This window comes from Leptodactylus fuscus, chromosome 1, assembly GCF_031893055.1.
Source record: "Leptodactylus fuscus isolate aLepFus1 chromosome 1, aLepFus1.hap2, whole genome shotgun sequence".
Lineage (NCBI taxonomy): Eukaryota > Metazoa > Chordata > Amphibia > Anura > Leptodactylidae > Leptodactylus > Leptodactylus fuscus.
Genome location: NC_134265.1, coordinates 177542652 through 177563623, shown reverse-complemented (window position 1 = coordinate 177563623; position 20972 = coordinate 177542652). Strand labels below are relative to the sequence as shown.

The 20972-nt window shown below is 41.4% G+C and overlaps 1 protein-coding gene across 3 annotated transcripts in view; it reads right to left on the bottom strand.

The window, feature by feature from the left end:
* Window positions 1-3247: 3247 nt before the first annotated feature.
* Window positions 3248-20972, bottom strand: part of LOC142210837 (prostaglandin reductase 1-like) — a 36296-nt gene continuing 18571 nt past the window's right edge. For all 3 annotated transcript variants that reach the window (XM_075280301.1, XM_075280293.1, XM_075280310.1), the window contains 6 exons: window positions 17776-17943; window positions 17428-17545; window positions 14689-14844; window positions 11718-11823; window positions 8054-8172; window positions 3248-3405 (listed from right to left, as the gene is read on the bottom strand). In XM_075280301.1, coding sequence (XP_075136402.1) covers window positions 3292-3405; window positions 8054-8172; window positions 11718-11823; window positions 14689-14844; window positions 17428-17545; window positions 17776-17943 — 781 coding nt within the window. In that variant the 3' untranslated portion in view covers window positions 3248-3291. The remainder of the gene's footprint in view (window positions 3406-8053; window positions 8173-11717; window positions 11824-14688; window positions 14845-17427; window positions 17546-17775; window positions 17944-20972) is intronic.

Sequence of the window (20972 nt, the reverse complement as noted above, 5' to 3'; positions counted from 1 at the left end):
CCAGCTCTGCTTCATGCACACATGTACCTTTCAGGCTGCCTGCTCCTTGTCTAAACTCCACTCACAAAGCCCTTATGAGCAGTCACTCTGAGGGCACCACTACCTCTAGTTAACCCCCTCTACTCTTTAGTTTTTTTTTGAGACCCAAAAGTATCAGGTATTTATGGCATAACCTATGAAAATATCCATAATTAATAAAAGAGGAATACCCCTTTAAGGGTACATAGCTTTCCATACAACAGATTATTATTCAGTGTAAAGATACAGTACAATATGTACAAACATAAAATATGTTTTAATGAAAAGTAGCAAGGTCCAGCACGAACGATCAGCCATCCATGTATCATAAAACGTAGCTTTTATTTTACAGTCCTATGAAAAAGTTTGGGCACCCCTATTAATCTTAATCATTTTTAGTTCTAAATATTTTGGTGTTTGCAACAGCCATTTCAGTTTGATATATCTAATAACTGATGGACACAGTAATATTTCAGGATTGAAATGAGGTTTATTGTACTAACAGAAAATGTGCAATATGCATTAAACCAAAATTTGACCGGTGCAAAAGCATGGGCACCTCAACAGAAAAGTGACATTAATATTTAGCAGATCCTCCTTTTGCAAAGATAACAGCCTCTAGTCGCTTCCTGTAGCTTTTAATCAGTTCCTGGATCCTGGATGAAGGGATTTTGGACCATTTCTTTCTACAAAACAATTCAAGTTCAGTTAAGTTTGATGGTCGCCGAACATGGACAACCCGCTCTCAAATGATCTGAAAACAAAGATTGTTCAACATAGTTGTTCAGGGGAAGGATACAAAAAGTTGTCTCAGAGATTTAACCTGTCAGTTTCCACTGTGAGGAACATAGTAAGGAAATGGAAGACCACAGGGACAGTTCTTGTTAAGCCCAGAAGTGGCAGGCCAAGAAAAATATCAGAAAGGCAGAGAAGAAGAATGGTGAGAACAGTCAAGGACAATCCACAGACCACCTCCAAAGAGCTGCAGCATCATCTTGCTGCAGATGGTGTCACTGTGCATCGGTCAACTATACAGCGCACTTTGCACAAATAGAAGCTGTATGGGAGAGTGATGAGAAAGAAGCCGTTTCTGCACGTACGCCACAAATAGAGTTGCCTGAGGTATGCAAAAGCACATTTGGAGAAGGCAGCTTCATTTTGGAAACAAAAATTGAGTTGTTTGGTTATAAAAAAAGGCGTTATGCATGGCGTCCAAAAAGAAACAGCATTCCAAGAAAAACACATGCTACCCACTGTAAAATTTGGTGGAGGTTCCATCATGCTTTGGGCTGTGTGGCCAATGCCGGCATCGGGAATCTTGTTAAAGTTGAGAGTCGCATGGATTCCACTCAGTATCAGCAGATTCTTGAGAATAATGTTCAAGAATCAGTGACGAAGTTGAAGTTACGCCGGGGATGGATATTTCAGCAAGACAATGATCCAAAACACCGCTCCAAATCCTCAGGCATTCATGCAGAGGAACAATTACAATGTTCTGGAATGGCCATCCCAGTCCCCAGACCTGAATATCATTGAACATCTGTGGGATGATTGGAAGCGGGCTGTCCATGCTCGGCGACCATCTAACTTAACTGAACTTGAATTGTTTGTCCAAAATACCTTCATCCAGGATCCAGGAACTGATTAAAAGCTACAGGAAGCGACTAGAGGCTGTTATCTTTGCAAAAGGAGGATCTACTAAATATTAAGGTCACTTATCTGTTGAGGTGCCCATACTTTTGCACCGGTCAAATTTTGGTTTAATGCATATTGCACATTTTCTGTTAGTACAATAAACCTCATTTCAATCCTGAAATATTACTGTGTCCATCAGTTATTAGATATATCAAACTGAAATGGCTGCTGCAAACACCAAAATATTTAGAACTAAAAATGATTAAGATTAATAGGGGTGCCCAAACTTTTTCATAGGACTGTACATATAAAAAAACTTCATGTGCAGCAGTAGGGGTTACAAGAGCCTACATGTTTCGGGGTTGCCCCCTTACTCATGGCATATGGATGCGTGTTAAGCTGCAGTCTTTTAAACAATAAAAGAAACACAAGTAATTATTATGTCTTCTTTTTCCTCTGTCTCTCCAGCACCACACTTGATGCTTAATTAATCAGTTTCAGTTTCTGTTTCTGTGCAGACGGGAGGGGCTTTGTTTTTACTTGTGTTTCTTTTATTGTTTAAAAGACTGCAGCTTAACACGCATCCATATGCCATGAGTAAGGGGGCAACCCCGAAACATGTAGGCTCTTGTAACCCCTACTGCTGCACATGAAGTTTTTTTATATATATGTAAAATAAAAGCTACGTTTTATGATACATGGATGGCTGATCATTAGTGCTGGACCTTGCTACTTTTCATTAATTTGTTCCTGTCTCTGCCGGGAGAGATCTCCGAGCACCGATCGCATTGCATCCATTAACCTACGTTATATCAGCAACGGGATCAAGTGAGTGGATTTGTACTTAACCTTTTGTTACCTTTTTACTACGGATTTGGGCTGTTGCATTTATTTTTTGTTTGGGACATAAAATATGTTTTGACATTCTATCAGCAAGACTTAACCAGTCATGGTGCATTGTACTGAAAATTATGCTGAGTCCCATCACACTTTTAGATAGTCCAAAAGATGCACCATTTTCATGAAAAAGCTGTTTCTATTAATATGCAAATGAGACTCAAGTACAATGGGGCATGTCAGAGCCTCCAAGGCCCCATCTCCAAGTTTGAACCGTTGACCCTGTAATATAATAGAAATTATAACATGCTGAGGTTCAAGTGCACAGGCAATGTGGTAAGCGCTTTAACCTTACCTTTGCTATGGAACAACACACTGCTCCAATGGCTGGTGTGATGATCTAGGGAGGTATTGTATACCACTGTCAGCCTAGTAATAAGAGGGACACTAACTGCACACTAATATGTGCAGGACACCCTGCAGCCACATGTGGCAGAAACAAGTATTGCACAAAATATCATAACACAATTCACCAGTTATTACATGGTTTTTGTTTGTTTTATTTGTATATGAAATAAGTATTTGAATATTAAAAATACAAAAAGGGTGTCATGTGAAGAACAACGTGATCACTCCAATAAAAAAGGACTGTTGGAATTTGATTACAATGAGCATCAGTCTTATTTTATGTCTTAGCTATTTTTCAATATACTCAATGCTATATATTTGTAAAACATGAATAATGCAGTTCAAGCCATTTGCTTTAGGAACTTTTAATATAAGTGAAGGCATCTGAAATGATTATTTGGAAGTTATGATGGCTTTTCCAATGTTGTCCCCTTTCAGCATCCCAATAAATGCAGAAGGCATGTTGTCAAATCCCTTGGTTATGTGCTCATGGTACTTTAGTTTACCCTGTAAAAGAATAAGTAAACCATTAGGACTAATAAAGTTAAAAGTTGCATAGAACATTATTTATTATATAATGTAAAGTATAAGAGAATGTGGGATACTAGAACTTACAAAATATACACTGTTTACCAATAAGTATTTGGACACCCATGCAAATGAAGATATCTGCGGTCGTGATGTATGTCATGCCTTCCCCCGTTAAATAGGAAACAGCATTGGCATTAGTGCATTGGCATTCGTCACATGCAAGAAGCCCCGAAGTGCAGAGTTGTCCGATTTTTGAGAAAGGTAATTGTCAGGTACCACAGAAATGGTCGACCCTTAAGGGACATAGCAAGCGAACTGAATTACCCAAAATCGACAGTGGCCTATGTGATTACGAAGTGGAAGGTAAACAGTGATTGTCGAAATGTGCCCCGAGTCAGCAGACCCCCGAAACTGGGAGATACTAGAGACCGACGGGTGCTGGCCAGAGAAACCGCACCCAACCGATGGCTCACTTACATATATATACTGTGTGTATATATATATATATATATATATATATATATATATATACAGTCCTATGAAAAAGTTTGGGCACCCCTATTAATCTTAATCATTTTTAGTTCTAAAAATTTTGGTGTTTGCAACAGCCATTTCAGTTTGATATATCTAATAACTGATGGACACAGTAATATTTCAGGATTGAAATGAGGTTTATTGTACTAACAGAAAATGTGCAATATGCATTAAACCAAAATTTGACCAGTGCAAAAGTATGGGCACCCTTATCATTTTAATGATTTGAATACTCCTAACTACTTTTTACTGACTTACTGAAGCACAAAATTGGTTTTGTAAGCTCACTGAGCTTTGAACTTCATAGCCAGGAGTATCCAATCTTGAGAAAAGGTATTTAAGGTGGCCAATTGCAAGTTGTTCTACTATTTGAATCTCCTCTGAAGAGTGGCATCATGGGCTACTCAAAACAACTCTCAAATGATCTGAAAACAAAGATTGTTCAACATAGTTGTTCAGGGGAAGGATACAAAAAGTTGTCTCAGAGATTTAACCTGTCAGTTTCCACTGTGAGGAACATAGTAAGGAAATGGAAGACCACAGGGACAGCTCTTGTTAAGCCCAGAAGTGGCAGGCCAAGAAAAATATCAGAAAGGCAGGGAAGAAGAATGGTGAGAAGAGTTAAGGACAATCCACAGACCACTTCCAAAGAGCTGCAGCATCATCTTGCTGCAGATGGTGTCACTGTGCATCAGTCAACAATACAGCGCACTTTGCACAAGGAGAAGCTGTATGGGAGAGTGATGAGAAAGAAGCCGTTTCTGCACGTACGCCACAAATAGAGTTGCCTGAGGGATGCAAAAGCACATTTGGAGAAGCCAACTTCATTTTGGAAACAAAGATTGAGTTGTTTGGTTATAAAAAAAAAGGCGTTATGCATGGCGTCCAAAAAGAAACAGCATTCCAAGAAAAACACTTGCTACCCACTGTAAAATTTGGTGGCGGTTCCATCATGCTTTGGGGCTGTGTGGCCAATGCCGGCACCGGGAATCTTGTTAAAGTTGAGGGTCGCATGGATTCCACTCAGTATCAGCAGATTCTTGAGAATAATGTTCAAGAATCAGTGACGAAGTTGAAGTTACGCCGGGGATGGATATTTCAGCAAGACAATGATCCAAAACACCGCTCCAAATCCTCAGGCATTCATGCAGAGGAACAATTACAATGTTCTGGAATGGCCATCCCAGTCCCCAGACCTGAATATCATTGAACATCTGTGGGATGATTTGAAGCGGGCTGTCCATGCTCGGCGACCATCTAACTTAACTGAACTTGAATTGTTTGTCCAAAATCCCTTCATCCAGGATCCAGGAACTGATTAAAAGCTACAGGAAGCGACTAGAGGCTGTTATCTTTGCAAAAGGAGGATGTACTAAATATTAATGTCACTTTTCTGTTGAGGTGCCCATACTTTTGCACTGGTCAAATTTTGGTTTAATGCATATTGCACATTTTCTGTTAGTACAATAAACCTCATTTCAATCCTGAAATATTACTGTGTCCATCAGTTATTAGATATATCAAACTGAAATGGCTGCTGCAAACACCAAAATATTTAGAACTAAAAATGATTAAGAGGGGTGCCCAAACTTTTTCATAGGACTGTATATATATATATATATATATATATATATATAGCACATAAACTAATAACACTTTGTCATCTAAATACTAAGAGCTCATGCACACAACCGTATTACGACTCCTTTTCCTCCATAAGACTTCCATAAAAATGCCTAAAGGGATTCTATCATTAAAAAACACTTTTTAATGGTTTTTTTTAAAAACTAAAAGCACCTAGGAATAGCCTTTATAAAGGTTGTTCATATATTAACAAACCAAAAATGAAATGCACTAAGACTTGACCTTTATTAGTAATTTTAAAAGCCCCCCAAAAAAGTGGTACCGTTTAACTACCACCAATAATAGGAGATATGAAAAGGTGGAATGGAGTGGTAATAATGTCCTAAATATGTTAAATCTTTCAAGAAAAGGCCTTAATGTTCAACCTATAAAATCCACCTGACATAGACTCACTAGCTATACATTACCTGAGCGAATACACGCTACTAACACATACTGATGCTATGCAACATTTCAGGCATTATTTAAATAGCTCCTATTGCCTCTGATGAACCAGCTTTTGTGTGAAACGGACCTTCAGGCCGAGCTTTTAATCTACCAATGTGCTGACAATTGAGCGTGTGTGGGGTGGAGGGTATTAAATAGGAGGGAGTGATAACTACATGCCCTGCTAGTGTGTATTAGGTCCTAATATTGGCTCAGCCTGATTGTATGCGTGCCTGTCCTCTAGCATGTGGGGGTTGTGGGTGATTCATGGAACCAAATAACAAAAACCAGTTAGACCAGTAACCCAGCCGAAGGCTAGTGAGTCAATGTCAGGTGGATTTTATAGGTCAAACATTAAGGCCTTTTCCTAAAAGACTTACATATTTAGGACGTTATTACCACTCCATTCCACCTTTTAATATCTCCTATTATTGGTGGTAGTCAAACGGTACCACTTTTTTGGGCTTTTAAAATTACTAATAAAGGTCAAGTTTTCGTGCATTTCAATTTTGGTTTGTTAGTTTTCTAATTATTGCACATATTTTTTGCATTCATATTTACTTGTTGGTCTGTTCATATATTACCCTTATTTTGCAGGTCTGCACCGCCGTTTTGGAATTTTTCTTCTTTTCTTCATTATGGTAATTGTGCTCAGAGCACAGCGTTGTCATCTATTTCAGGGCCGCCTCTGTCTTCTGTTCCATCGGTCATTCTCCTCCTCTTCACTCCGGTGGTCACTTGCGGTGGTCTCGCGTAAGAAGAGTGAAGAGAAGGAGACTGGCCAACAGAACAGAAGACAGAGGCGCACTGAAATGGATGCCAATGCACTGCTCTGAGCACAGGGGGACGCCCCATCTGCTTTCTGAGCTCAATTACCATAATGAAGAAAAGAACAAAAATTCAAAAACAGCGGCGCAGACCTTCAAAATAAAGGTAAGAGACTAATAATCTTTATAAAGCCTATTCCTACATGCTTTTAGTTTAAAAACGTGTTTTTACATTATAGAATCCCTTTAAGTTCTCTTTTGTACATCTATATATGTTTGATGTTATATGGAGGCACATAGAGCGTTTTGTTGTCAGATTCCATATTAATCTAACAGAAAAAAAAACATTTAGGGGACAATATCTCAATACACATACTCTGTCTTCACTCAAGATGAACACAGAAGTTTTGCAGCAGCCACACAGAATGCAGGTAAAAACCTTCACTGACTGCATTAGAATTGCTGGCCTGCAGAAACACAGCAGTATCCCTGTTCACATAGAGGATGCGTCAGGTTCGTGCAAAACTGCTTCTCCAGGCTATCACAGTCACTCACTCGGCTGGCTTCTACGAAAAGCCCAGCTTTGTAGAACTACATGGGCAAGTGACTGTTCTTGACACTCTGCAAATATGGTCCGGACTTGGATGCGTCACTTCCAAAAGGCAAAGGAAGGGAGATTATAGGGAGATTTTACTGTCCTGGCAGGACAGAAAGCACTAAGCTGCAGCATGCATAGAATGTACCCTGGGAAGAAGAATACTGTAATAAAGTATTGTATTTAATTTTGTATTATTATTTTTAATAAGTAAATAGTCACATACAAGACTGCAAATGCTCCCTCCAACAATTGGAATATGTTTATTCTATGTTCTGATGTATAGCCCCATACGAGTCGCTCTCCGTAGTACCATTAACAACATTAACAAAATGTTTGTGCTTTTATAGAAGAACTACAGTATATTCAGATGGTGCAGTCATTGTATGAAAAACTCAGACAGAGTCTAGAACAAAGGGCGTAGCGCATTGTGATTATATACAACTGAGTTGCATAGAAGCATAATGTGCAAAACATTGGACCCTGCTGTACTTCTGTATGTCTCTGAGGTTTTATCCATAATACAGCACCATATACAAGTCCCTTATTATGATACTGTACATGGACGGACTGTGGCTCTGTAATACCTGTGTGTACCTCTGTGTGAACAGCCTTAGAATTACTGAAAAGTTTTAAGTGTTAAAAATAAAGAAGTTACCTCAACAACCCATTGCATCAGTTTCTCCAAACCCTCATTATATCTGTGTTGCCACCGTTGTACTACAAAGCCTTCCATTCGCAACTCTTGAAAGATCAAAGGAAGGTGGACATATTCTCCTGAAAGATAAAGTCATTTCTGGATATACTTTATCAACACATTTACTGTGAAATGAATGAAAAATCTGTGAAGATATCGGCAGAATTAAGCGTTGTCCCTGGTACCTGAGAAGAGCCCAAGCAGCTCTAAAAGCCAGTTCTTATTTTTAGACAAATCACACGGCCCTACATAAGGCCTGGGACCCACAGGGTGTAAAAGCCACAGTTTGCCCATAGCGTAAAAGCAATGGAAAAAAACTGCAGCATTTTACAGTTAATTTACAGTCAGTAAAACGGATACGTTGCGATTTACAAATTGTCACAGTTTTGGAAATCGCAGCAAGTCAATTATACCAGCAGTTTCCCCATAAAATTGAAGCGGAAAGTCTGCAGAGCTAACCTCTGTGATCCTTCTGTTATTAGTGCTGCAGGAAAAACCGCCATGTGTTGCCACTGTGGTTTTTCCTGCAGCACTTTTTTTGGCTGCAGGATGCTACGTGGGGCTTTAGCCTAAGAACTTTTAGGTTGGGGCCCAGGTTGCGAAAATGCAGCATTTTGGCTGTGGTAGAAATGCTGTGGCAAAAAAACGAAGCTTTTTACACTACCAGCAAAGTGGATTGAGATTTTGATTAATCCCATCCACACGTTGCAAAAAAAAAAAATTCACAACGGAAATGAAATGATTTCAGAAATGTCTGAAAATGGTGGTATTTTCCATATAGGTATTACAGGTGCAAAAAGACAGCAGAGGAATACTCTGCGAAAATTCTATTTAATACACTTTGGTTAGAAAAACACGATGTTTTTGTACTACATTTTGATACGTTGGGCCTTAGCCTAGACCCCTTTATTTCCTAGAGGGAGATGTTTCTCCATTCATAGGATAAGTGTACAGTGATCTCTATACTCCTTGTTTAAAGCAGAAAAGACAGTGGTGGAAACTCATTGCGTTTTTCTCTGCAACGTTTTTCACAGAAAGTCCGCAGAGCATCATTTCTTGCCACAGAGTTTTGACCACAGCCAAAACGCTGTGTTTTAGCAATGTGAGGTCCTGCCTTAGGATACAAATATCTTATTGATATAATTAGAAAGAAGGCCATACTAATACAATAGCAACAAGTTCTATCCCATTTTTATAGTAGTCTGGATATTGGGACCCAATTTGTTTATAAAAATTATATTACCGTATATACTCGAGTATAAGCCGAGTTTTTCAGCCCAGTTTTTGGGCTGAAAAAGTCTGCCTCGGCTTATATTCGGGTCATTACGGTAATACCGTAGTTACAGACCCGGCATACAGACACGGAGGCGGGTGCCAGGCCGCAGCATCGCCCCACGCTCCTGGCAGAAGTACTGGGGCCTTCTAGCAGAGGTACCGTAAGTACTTCTGTAGTTTGAAATAACAGCATCGCCATGGCGATGCTGCGGGGCCCGGCACCCGCCCCGGTGTCTGGATGCCGGGCTGTAACTACGGTAGCTGCGTAGTCTGTAGCTATAATGGCGACCGCTCTGTTCCAGAGCGGTCGCCATTAGAATCGGCACCTCCACTGTAACTCTTACAGTGGTAATGGCGGAGTTACAGTGGAGATGCCCTTAACTGCGGGGAAGCGGCAGGCGCCGTCATTCCCCTGGAGAGAGGAGAGAGCGGATGCGACCGCTCTCTCAAATGTGGCACTGAAGCGCTGAGGGAGATCCCCGGCCGCCGGAGCTGAAGGGGGGATCCCCGGCAGGAGCACGTACCTGAAGGAAGTAATCCACTGCCGAAGCTGAAAGAGAGATCCCCGGCAGGAGCGCAGACCTGAAGACCTCGGCTGTCGGATTTGAAGGGAAACTAAGGCCAGCAGAAGCGCAGAGGGGAAATCCAGGCAGCCGAGTCTGCCGGGGATTCCCCTCATCGCTTTTGCAGGTGACCGAACACAGTTCCCCTTCAGCTCCAGCAGTCGGGGATTCCCCTCAGCGCCTCTGTAAAGGCTCCCTGGCTGCAGTGCTTTTCTTTTGCAGGCTGCTCTATGCAGCCTGCAAAAGAAATGACCATTTTTGCAATGTATTGCAATGCATTAGCATTGTAATGCATTGTATTAGTGATCAAACCCCCTGCGGTTCAAGACCCCTAGAGGGTCTAATAAATGCAAAAAAAAAAAAAAAAAGTAAAAAAAATAAAGTATAAAAAATTCAAATCACCCCCCCCCCCTTTCCCTAGAACACATATAAAAGTAATACTGTGAAACTGTGTGTTAGGTATCCCTGTGTCCGAAAACACCCGCTCTACCAATCTATAAAAATATTTTTCCTGTACGGTACACGCCGTAGCTAGAAAATAAAATTGTCTAACTGCCCCTTCCCTGAGACTGTTTTTTTTCTCCCCACTTGAAATTCAGTCTGACTATAGCCAGGCTAAATATAGGGTATCTGCAGTGCTCCTGTTCCGTCGGGAAGGGGTTAATAGGAGCACTGCAGATACCCTATATTCAGCCAGGCTGAATTCCAAGTGGGGGAAAAAAAAACAATCCTCAATCTCAGGGAAGGGGCAGACAGACAACCAAAACACCCCTTCCCCTTTCCCAGCACCCAGCAACTACTGCACACAAAAACTCCGACCATTTTAATTTTTCCAGTAGCTGCTGCATTTTCCCCCTAGGCTTATACTCGAGTCAATAAGTTTTCCCAGTTTTTGTGGTAAAATTAAGGGGGTCGGCTTATACTCGGGTCGGCTTATACTCGAGTATATACGTTATATACTCGAGTATAAGCCAAATTTTTCAGCCCAGGTTTTGTGCTGAAAAAGCCCCCCTCGGCTTATACTCGAGTCAGCAAATACATTTTTTTTTTTTTTTTTTTTTTTTTTTTTTAGGAGGGAGGTCTAGGACTAGCCACAATATTAATGTATAGTAATGCAAAAAAAAATAAAAAATATATATATATATATATATATATATATATATATATATATATATATATAAATAAGTTCTAAATCACTCCTTTCACCAGAATATATACAAAAGTAGAAAATGACACTGAAGCACAAACACATTAGGTATCCCTGTGTCTGAAAGTGCCCGGTCTACTGAATATAGGGTATGTGCAGTGCTCCTGTTCCGTCGGGAAGGGGTTAATAGGAGCACTGCAGATACCCTATATTCAACCAGACTGAATTCCAAGTGGGGGAAGAAAAACCTAGTCCTCAAGCTCAGGGAAGGGGCAGACAGACAACCAAAACACCCCCTCCCCTTCCCCAGCACCCAGCATCTACTGCACCCAAAAACTCCGACCATTTTAATTTTTGACATTTTCCAGTAGCTGCTACATTTCCCCCTAGGCTTATACTCGAGTCAATAAGTTTTCCAAGTTTTTTTGTGGTAAAATTAGTGGGATCGGCTTATATTCGGGTCGGCTTATACTCGAGTATATACGGTAAGTATTGTGTTAAGTACCTTTGTAGGTGTATTCATAGACCTATTAGTTTTCAATGATAAGAGAAGAAGATGTATTTTGTTAAGGGGATGTATACCCTACCTGTTTTGAAGTAAACACCTTTTGCATGTTATGCCTACAAATAACATAATTACCTTTTCTGGGTGTTGTATCATTGTATAGGGCAATAGCTCCACAAACAGCAATTCTTCCATATTTTTTCATCTGTAGTAAGGCCACATCTGCAAAGTGTCCCCCAACCTAAATTATATATAGGAACAGAACATACATTCTTCAATAACATGTCATAGGACGAAAAAGACTCATCTGTTAACATTATTCTGACTTTGAAATTATACTGCAATAATACATTCCAGAAAAATAACCTAAGGCTAAGGTCCCACGTTGCGGAAATGCAGCTTTTTTTGTTGAAGATTGTGTAGCGTTTTTTTGAGCCAAAGCCAGGAGTGGATTGAGCAGAAAGGAGAATTATAAGAACTTCCTATATATTTCCCATTCTTTGGTAACCATTCTTGGCTTTGGCTCAAAAAAACTCAGCAAAATCTGCAACAGCGATTCGCTGCGTGGGGCCTTAGCTTAATAATTTTTACATGCTGAACATTACAGAAAAAAAAGGTAGAGGGTAGAAAAAGTAGATAAAAGTGAAAAGACCAATTAATATCCTTCTGAAAACTTAAATAAGGGATAATATGTGGAAACATCATACTTTGAGGCATCCATTTTAATGAATCATCTTCTATATCAATGGTTGAGAAGCTCATCAAATCGTAACCGTACATGTGTATATATGTATGTTCATATGTAGGAATTTGGATTCTGCCTCAAAATCAGGGGCAAATTCCACCCTGCATCTGCCTCCTATCGTATTCAATAGGATGCAGAGATCAAACCAAGATGCTGAAAATATAACCATCCTGCTCAATCCTACTAGGGATGATCAGCCTGGGCATCATGAGACACTGAGCTGATCAGCCCAATTCGTCATGGGCAAAAGCTAGAACTGGAGGGCTGGAAAGTTAAGTGGAGTATGGGGCCGAGGTCTTAATTCCTCTTCGTTTTCCAAAGTGTGAACAGCCCCATTCCATGCTACATTATATACATTTATAGGCAGTGGCGTAACTACCGCCATAGCAGCGGAGGCAGCTGCCACAGGCCCAGGACATTAGGGGCCCGGTGACAGCTGCTACCGCTGCTATCATTATACTCGGAGGTCTTTTCGGACCCCCGAGTATAATGATCGGCGGACCGGGAGAGGTAAGAAACGTAAAAAACATGTTACTTACCTCTCCACGATCCTGCCAGGCCTCCTTCCTGACGTCTCTGACATCACATGAACCCGGCTTGCGTCCCGGGTCATGTGACGTCCGACGTCATTGTACAAGGACAGCAGCGGAGAAGACGGCGTAGGAGCCAGGGGACAGGTAAGTAGCAGTAGTTTTTTATGTTTTTATTCCCCTGGGTCTCCGATTATTATACTCTGGGGTCTGAAAAGATCCCAGAGTATAATAATTGTTTATGGGTGTCCACAGTGGGACATAATACTGTGTGCAGGGGCAACTATGGGGGATAATACTGTGAGCAGGGGCCACTAAGGGACATAATACTGTGTGCAGGGGCCACTATAGGGGATATACTGTGTGCAGGGGCCACTATGGGGGATAATACTGTGTGCAGGAGCCACTATGGGGGATAATACTGTTTGCAGGGGCCACTATGGGGGATAATACTGTGTGCAGGGGCAACTATGGGGGATAATACTGTTTGCAGGGTCCACTATGGGGGATAATACTGTGTGCAGGGGCCACTAAGGGACATAATACTGTGTGCAGGGGCAACTATAGGGGATAATACTGTTTGGAGGGGACACTATGGGGGATAATACTGTGTGTAGGGGCCACTATGGGGGATAATACTGTGTGCAGGGGCCACTATGGGGGATAATACTGTGTGCAGGGGCCACTATGGGGGATAATACTGTGTGCAGGGGCCACTATGGGGGATAATACTGTGTGCAGGGGCCACTATGGGGGATAATACTGTGTGCAGGGGCCACTATGGGGGATAATACTGTTTGCAGGGGCCACTATGGGGGATAATACTGTTTGCAGGGGCCACTATGGGGGATAATACTGTTTGCAGGGGCCACTATGGGGGGATAATACTGTGTGCAGGGGCCACTAAGTGACATAATACTGTGTGCAGGGGCCACTATGGGGGATAATAGAACGCGCAGAAATGTGTAGGAGGGGGTCGGTCGAGGTCTTCGGTGTTGGTCGGGGGGGGGGGGGGGTCATGTCAAAAGTTCGCCACGTGGCCCCGCCATTCCTAGTTGCGCCACTGTTTATAGGAAAGCACAGTAATAGCTTATTAATCCCTTTAGCTTGGCTGCCATATGTTAGGAGAAGCAAAGTTAGGTTTCCACATTGTTTAAAGGGAAACTCTCATATGGAAAATGCTGTATTATCTGAATGCAGTATGTCATAGAACAGAAGTAGCGACCTAAGCAGACTGCTATCTGTTTGTAAGAAAATATTCAGTAAAACCTGTCATTCGTCCATTGAAATCTCTGTTTTTTGTATGTTGAGAAGTAAAGGAGGTCTATCAGTGACTGGTATCTGGTATTACTGTGCATACAGAGATAACTGTCATTCACTGATAGAACTGCCTCTGACCTCTAGAAAAAAAAAAAATTCTACTAAAACTTTCCCAAAAACCTAGATATTAAACTGGTCAGCTCCTTTTGCATCACTTTTCTCACATTTCTCACTTTTCGCAGAGATTTCCTCTGTGGACTTTCTGCTTCCATTATACCTATAGGGAAACTGACGGCCTTTCCATAGGTGTAATTGACATGCTGGGATTTCCAAAACCGCAATGGTTTTGGAAGCTGCAGCATGTGTGATGCACATATTTTTATGCGCAGTTGGGATGGGATTCACAAAAGTCCCATCCAATTTGATGTTACTGAAAAACGCTGTGTTTTTTTCCACAACATTTCTGTCCCGTCAAACTGCAGCATTTATGCCATGTGGGTCCCCATCCTAGCATGGTACCTACAGATCGAACAGAATTTTTCCCTTTAAGCCAAAATAATAATAATCTTACATTCTCAAATAAACAGTCATAACCCTCAGGCGATGCCTTCTTTAATGCCTCCTCCAATGAACCCACTGTCTTATAGTTGAAGGCTTCATCAAAGCCGATATCTTTCAGATACTGAACCTTGTCTTCTGAGCCTGCAGAGCCAACCACTTTACAACCCTAGGGGGAAAAGCACATTTCAGTTGGCAATAATGTTAACCATTAAACATATGAAATAAAATTAATACATTTCAATTGTGAAGTCATTGCACCTTTTACCGAAAAACAATCAGAGAACAATTATTATATGACTATGATCAATTGTATTAACTTATCTCTGAGGCAGACATCCTGTATTGTGTTGGTAATTTGCAGACGGAGGTCCAGTAGATCACTATGCAGTCCGGCATCTTTTTATTTATATACAAATTATCCATTCTATGGTCTAATGATTCTAATTTTCTATGGTCTGGTACATGTCATACACTTATGATTTCTTTATTGTGAATAGATTATCTTCTCCTGTTGTGACCTCTGTCTGATAATCTGTCCACAATAAGAAAATCTTTGCTGGGTTCCTGACTATAGAAAATAACTGCAATCATGGTTGTATCCATTGGTAGCTGATCAAGACAAAAGACTGTAATCACTAAGATGGTGTGGTGAGCAAAATAAAATACAGAATGTGTGAAATAAAACCCTGCTCATCTGAGCGCTAACTAGACAATACGTACTAACTGTATGGGTAGCTTACTACCAGCCATATGAATCAACAAAAAGAGTGTAATATAGTCTCACCAGATTCACAGTGTCAGGACAGACCCAGGCAGTTCCTCCCACTCCGAGGAACAGCCGTGAAGTGCAGGCTCTTCAGCCTCTTATGGCCCAGTAACGAGCCGCAGGACCAACACCTAGGGCTGAATCCTATTCAAGAACCACCCTGGACCACATGTATGTCAGAAATCTGGGGAGATATACCATGACTCCAGCACTCTGTCACCTTCTCACAATGGTTAGAGAAAAGGTTAGAGAAAATGCATAGAACCTTGCAAAACTTTTATTAATTTATATTTGCAAAAAATATATAACTTTGTATACAAATTTAAATATGGCTACATTCTTGAGAAAACCCCTTTAAACCTAAAACCAGGAGCACAATGCTAACAAGTACAATACTTACTTGTACTAGCCATATGTCCTGAATGGTGAGAGGGGAGATATCCAATGCTAGAAGCTATTGGCAAAGTGAAAGATGTTTTGTTGCTAAGGATAGGATAGGGGATAAGTGTCTGATTGACAGGTCCTTCTAGTGATCAGGAGAATGGGGAACTGAAAGCCTTCTTGTGAATAGAGCGCCAGTGCACTTGTATGACTGCTGCTTCATTCACTTCTATGGGGCTGTGGACACTGCTAGAAAATACATTCCTGGCAGCCCTATTCGCAAGAAGGTTTTAGGGGGATTTTCAGCCCTGTATCGTCCTGATCACTGGGGGACCTGGTCATTGGGGCCCCTGTGATCTGACTCTTATCCCTTGTCTTGTGAATAGGTGACAATTGCCCATAAAGGTACAACCCCTTTAAAATCCAACTATCGTATTTTTAAATTGTCCAACATCTGCCAGCCCAAGCCCCTACGTATGTTTCACCCCTTTGCTTCATCAGGGGGCTTCGAGGTAGAAGACAGTATTTTTTGGGCTAGGTCTGGTGGTTTTATTTGAGTAAAATTTGACTAACACTTTACAACTATGTATAGAGACGCATTTTAGTTTTTGACTATAGGTGGCTTGCAATATATGGTTATAGAGTATCTCATACACATACTATGACAAATCAAAATCGCAAAATGACTTCAGGTTTTAAATGCACAGCATTTCACTTATTGCAGTGGGTTATACCTGCAGATGCCAAAGTTTGTAATGTAAAGGATGAAAACAATAGGGTGTCTGCAGAGAGACCTGCAGGTGAGTCCCAGCAAAAAACACCCAATTTGGAGAAGTGCATGCTGCAGAGTGTCCTTGTGCGACATTCTGCAGCATGTTCCACTTTGTGTCCCTGGTCTAAGGCTGAGTCCCCACGTTGCGGAAATGCAGCTTTTTCTGTTGCATATTTTGTTGTGGTTTTTTGAGCCAAAGCCAAGAATGGGTACAAAAGGAATGGGAAATATGTAGGAAATACATATGCTTCTACCGTTTCTCCAATCCACTCCTGGCTTTGGCTCAAAAAACCGTAACAAAATCTGCAAGAAAAAAAACTTTGTTTCTGCAACGTGGGGCCTCAGCCTTAGGTAGTATTATTCGAGAACAGAATGCTAAAGGTGTTTATTTATTATGGTTTTATTTAGGGACCGTAAGATAATAGTATTTGAAATTTTACACTATATGGAGGGTTTTTTATAAGATCTATGACAGTGTCGTATGAGTACACTTCCAATAAAAAAATGTTACTCTCCTTTGTCTAATTACTAAAAAATATGTAATATAAATAGATGTAAATAAAAATTATAATTAAAGGGGTTGTCGCATGAAGTGAAGTTTGCAGGACTTTTCTCCCGCTCCACACTTGACCTGAGAGCTGCACTTCAGCTGAAGTGACCGGAAGCGCTAACCATCACCAGTCCCTGCCACATTCAGCTGGTGCTCCGATTGCCATCTTCATTACATCTTCAATACATGAGACAACCACTTTGAGAACAAAATATATTAGTGAAATCATAACAAATATCACAACTGAAGATTTGTGTCTTCCAATGTTGATAGCACTCACAATGATTTTTGCAATCTGACCAACTAAAGATCCGACAGCCCCAGCAGCGCCATTCACCAAAACAACTTCACCTTTTTTCGCAAAACAGATCTCTTTTAGGCCAAAATATGCCGTTAAACTGTAAAACATAGCAATTTATGTTATAGCATATGTGCTGATGCATATTTCTTATATGTCTTATATATATGAATAGTATAAAGGTTATATATATATATATATATATATATATATATATATATATATATATATATATATATGATAGATAGAATGTTAGCAAATAAATGTAAGTCTATTTACGATATATATATTAAAAAAAATAATCTCAAAGCATATTTCATATTTACTCACCCTGGCATTCCGATTGTTCCAAGAGCCAAGGACTTAGGGATATGGTCAGGCCAGTTTGGTAGTAAAGGAGTTATATCTTTGCCTTGAGAGATTGAATGAGTTGTCCAACCAGCATCTGAAACCACATAACTGCCGACTGGAAAAGCAGAATTACTACTTTCCAAAACTCTATGGAAAAAATTATTAGAATGATATGTGTAGTTTGTGTCTATATAGGAATTTCCTAAAGAAAGGGAGTAATCTAATTTCTCTTAATAAACATTAGAGATGAGCGAACACTAAAATGTTCGAGGTTCGAAATTCGATTCGAACAGCTGCTCACTGTTCGAGTGTTCGAATGGGTTTCGAACCCCATTATAGTCTATGGGGAACATAAACTCGTTAAGGGGGAAACCCAAATTCGTGTCTGGAGGGTCACCAAGTCCACTATGACACCCCAGGAAATGATACCAACACCCTGGAATGACACTGGGACAGCAGGGGAAGCATGTCTGGGGGCATAAAAGTCACTTTATTTCATGGAAATCCCTGTCAGTTTGCGATTTTCGCAAGCTAACTTTTCCCCATAGAAATGCATTGGCCAGTGCTGATTGGCCAGAGTACGGAACTCGACCAATCAGCGCTGGCTCTGCTGGAGGAGACGGAGTCTAAGATCGCTCCACACCAGTCTCCATTCAGGTCCGACCTTAGACTCCGCCTCCTCCAGCAGAGCCAGCGCTGATTGGCCGAATTCCGTACTCTGGCCAATCAGCACTGGCTAATGCATTGTATTGGCGTGATGAAGCAGTGCTGAATGTGTGTGCTTAGCACACACATTCAGCTCTACTTCATCGGGCTAATAGAATGCATTGGCCAGCGCTGATTGGCCAGAGTACGGAATTCGGCCAATCAGCGCTGGCTCTGCTGGAGGAGGCGGAGTCTAAGATCGCTCCACACCAGTCTCCATTCAGGTCCGACCTTAGACTCCGCCTCCTCCAGCAGAGCCAGCGCTGATTGGCCAGAGTACGGAATTCGGCCAATCAGCACTGGCTAATGCATTGTATTGGCGTGATGAAGCAGTGCTGAATGTGTGTGCTTAGCACACACATTCAGCTCTACTTCATCGGGCTAATAGAATGCATTGGCCAATCAGCGCTGGCCAATGCATTCTATTAGCGTGAACTGAGTTTGCACAGGGGTTCTAGTGCACCCTCGGCTCTGCTACATCAGATTGCTACATCTGATGTAGCAGTGCCGAGTGTGCATCAGATGTGTAGTTGAGCAAAACTGACTCAGCACTGCTAAGTCTCTGCATTCGCATAGGAATGCATTGGCCAGCCTTCGGCCAATCAGCGCTGGCTCTGCCGGAGGAGGCGGAGTCTAAGGTCGGACCTGAATGGAGACTGGTGTGGAGCGATCTTAGACTCCGCCTCCTCCAGCAGAGCCAGCGCTGATTGGTCGAGTTCCATACTCTGGCCAATCAGCGCTGGCCAATGCATTCTATTAGCCCGATGAAGTAGAGCTGAATGTGTGTGCTTAGCACACACATTCAGCTCTACTTCATCAGGCTAATAGAATACATTGGCCAATCAGCGCTGGCCAATGCATTCTATTAGCTTGATGAAGCAGAGTGTGCACAAGGGTTCAAGCGCACCCTCGGCTCTGATGTAGCAGAGCTGAGGGTGCACAAGGGTTCAAGTGCACCCTCGGCTCTCCTACATCAGAGCCGAGGGTGCGCTTGAACCCTTGTGCAGCCTCGGCTCTGCTACATCAGAGCCGAGGGTGCGCTTGAACCCTTGTGCACACTCTGCTTCATCAAGCTAATAGAATGCATTGGCCAGCACTGATTGGCCAGAGTACGGAATTCGGCCAATCAGCGCTGGCCAATGCATCCCTATGGGAAAAAGTTTATCTCACAAAAATCACAATTACACACCCGATAGAGCCCCAAAAAGTTATTTTTAATAACATTCCCCCCTAAATAAAGGTTATCCCTAGCTATCCCTGCCTGTACAGCTATCCCTGTCTCATAGTCACAAAGTTCACATTCTCATATGACCCGGATTTGAAATCCACTATTCGTCTAAAATGGAGGTCACCTGATTTCGGCAGCCAATGACTTTTTCCAATTTTTTTCAATGCCCCCGGTGTCGTAGTTCCTGTCCCACCTCCCCTGCGCTGTTATTGGTGCAAAAAAGGCGCCAGGGAAGGTGGGAGGGGAATCGAATTTTGGCGCACTTTACCACGCGGTGTTCGATTCGATTCGAACATAGCGAACACCCTGATATCCGATCGAACATGTGTTCGATAGAACACTGTTCGCTCATCTCTAATAAACATATCTGTAATAATTGTTATTATCATTATTTATGTTATGGAAGTTGTAACACATTGCTTATATTTGGAAGTTTCGGCTCTTGCTTATTCAGTGTCCATGTAAAGCATGTTCTGTTAAGCAGGATTTTGGGGAACATAATGGTTAAAAAAGAGTACAGACGGGGGTATAGCTATAGGGGGTATAGAGGTAGGAGTCATAACTGGTCACTGGTGCCTCAGGGGCCAAAAGACCCTGCTGCTTCATGTAAAACCATCAAAACTACAAATGACACTGTAGGTTGGGGGCTCTTACAGGGTTTTGCATCATGACTAGAGATGAGCGAGTACTATTTGAAACGGTAGTTTCGAATAGCACGCTACCATAGGAATGAATGGGAGCGGCCAGCGCGCAGGGGGTTAAGCAGCAGGACGCCGGCCCCGAATAGTACTCGCTCATCTCTAATCATGACCCAACAGTTTACTGGTATGTCACAGGGCACTATATTGTAGGTGATGTAGCATAAAAAAAAAAACCATAATTGTAGGTGATGTAGCATAAAAAAAAAACATATCCTGCAATGCATTGCACAACAGTGTACTTTTATTATAGGGTGTCAGTCAATATTATAGGGGTGTTTATTTACACATAAGTTGAGTCAGCAACACCCACATTCATATGTATCAGATAATTTTTACATTATATATTCGCAAGCAGACTACACTAAGTTCTCCACCAAAACAATAAGAAATGAAGCAGAAACTATCTGATACCAAATTCTTTTAGAAAAATCATTTGTGGTGACCTGATTTTTTTTCAACACAAAAACAATAGAACACAATGACAAAAAACTAAAGGAAGACTATAGGATCTGGTGTCATATGTGACCCACTTTAAAGGCAAA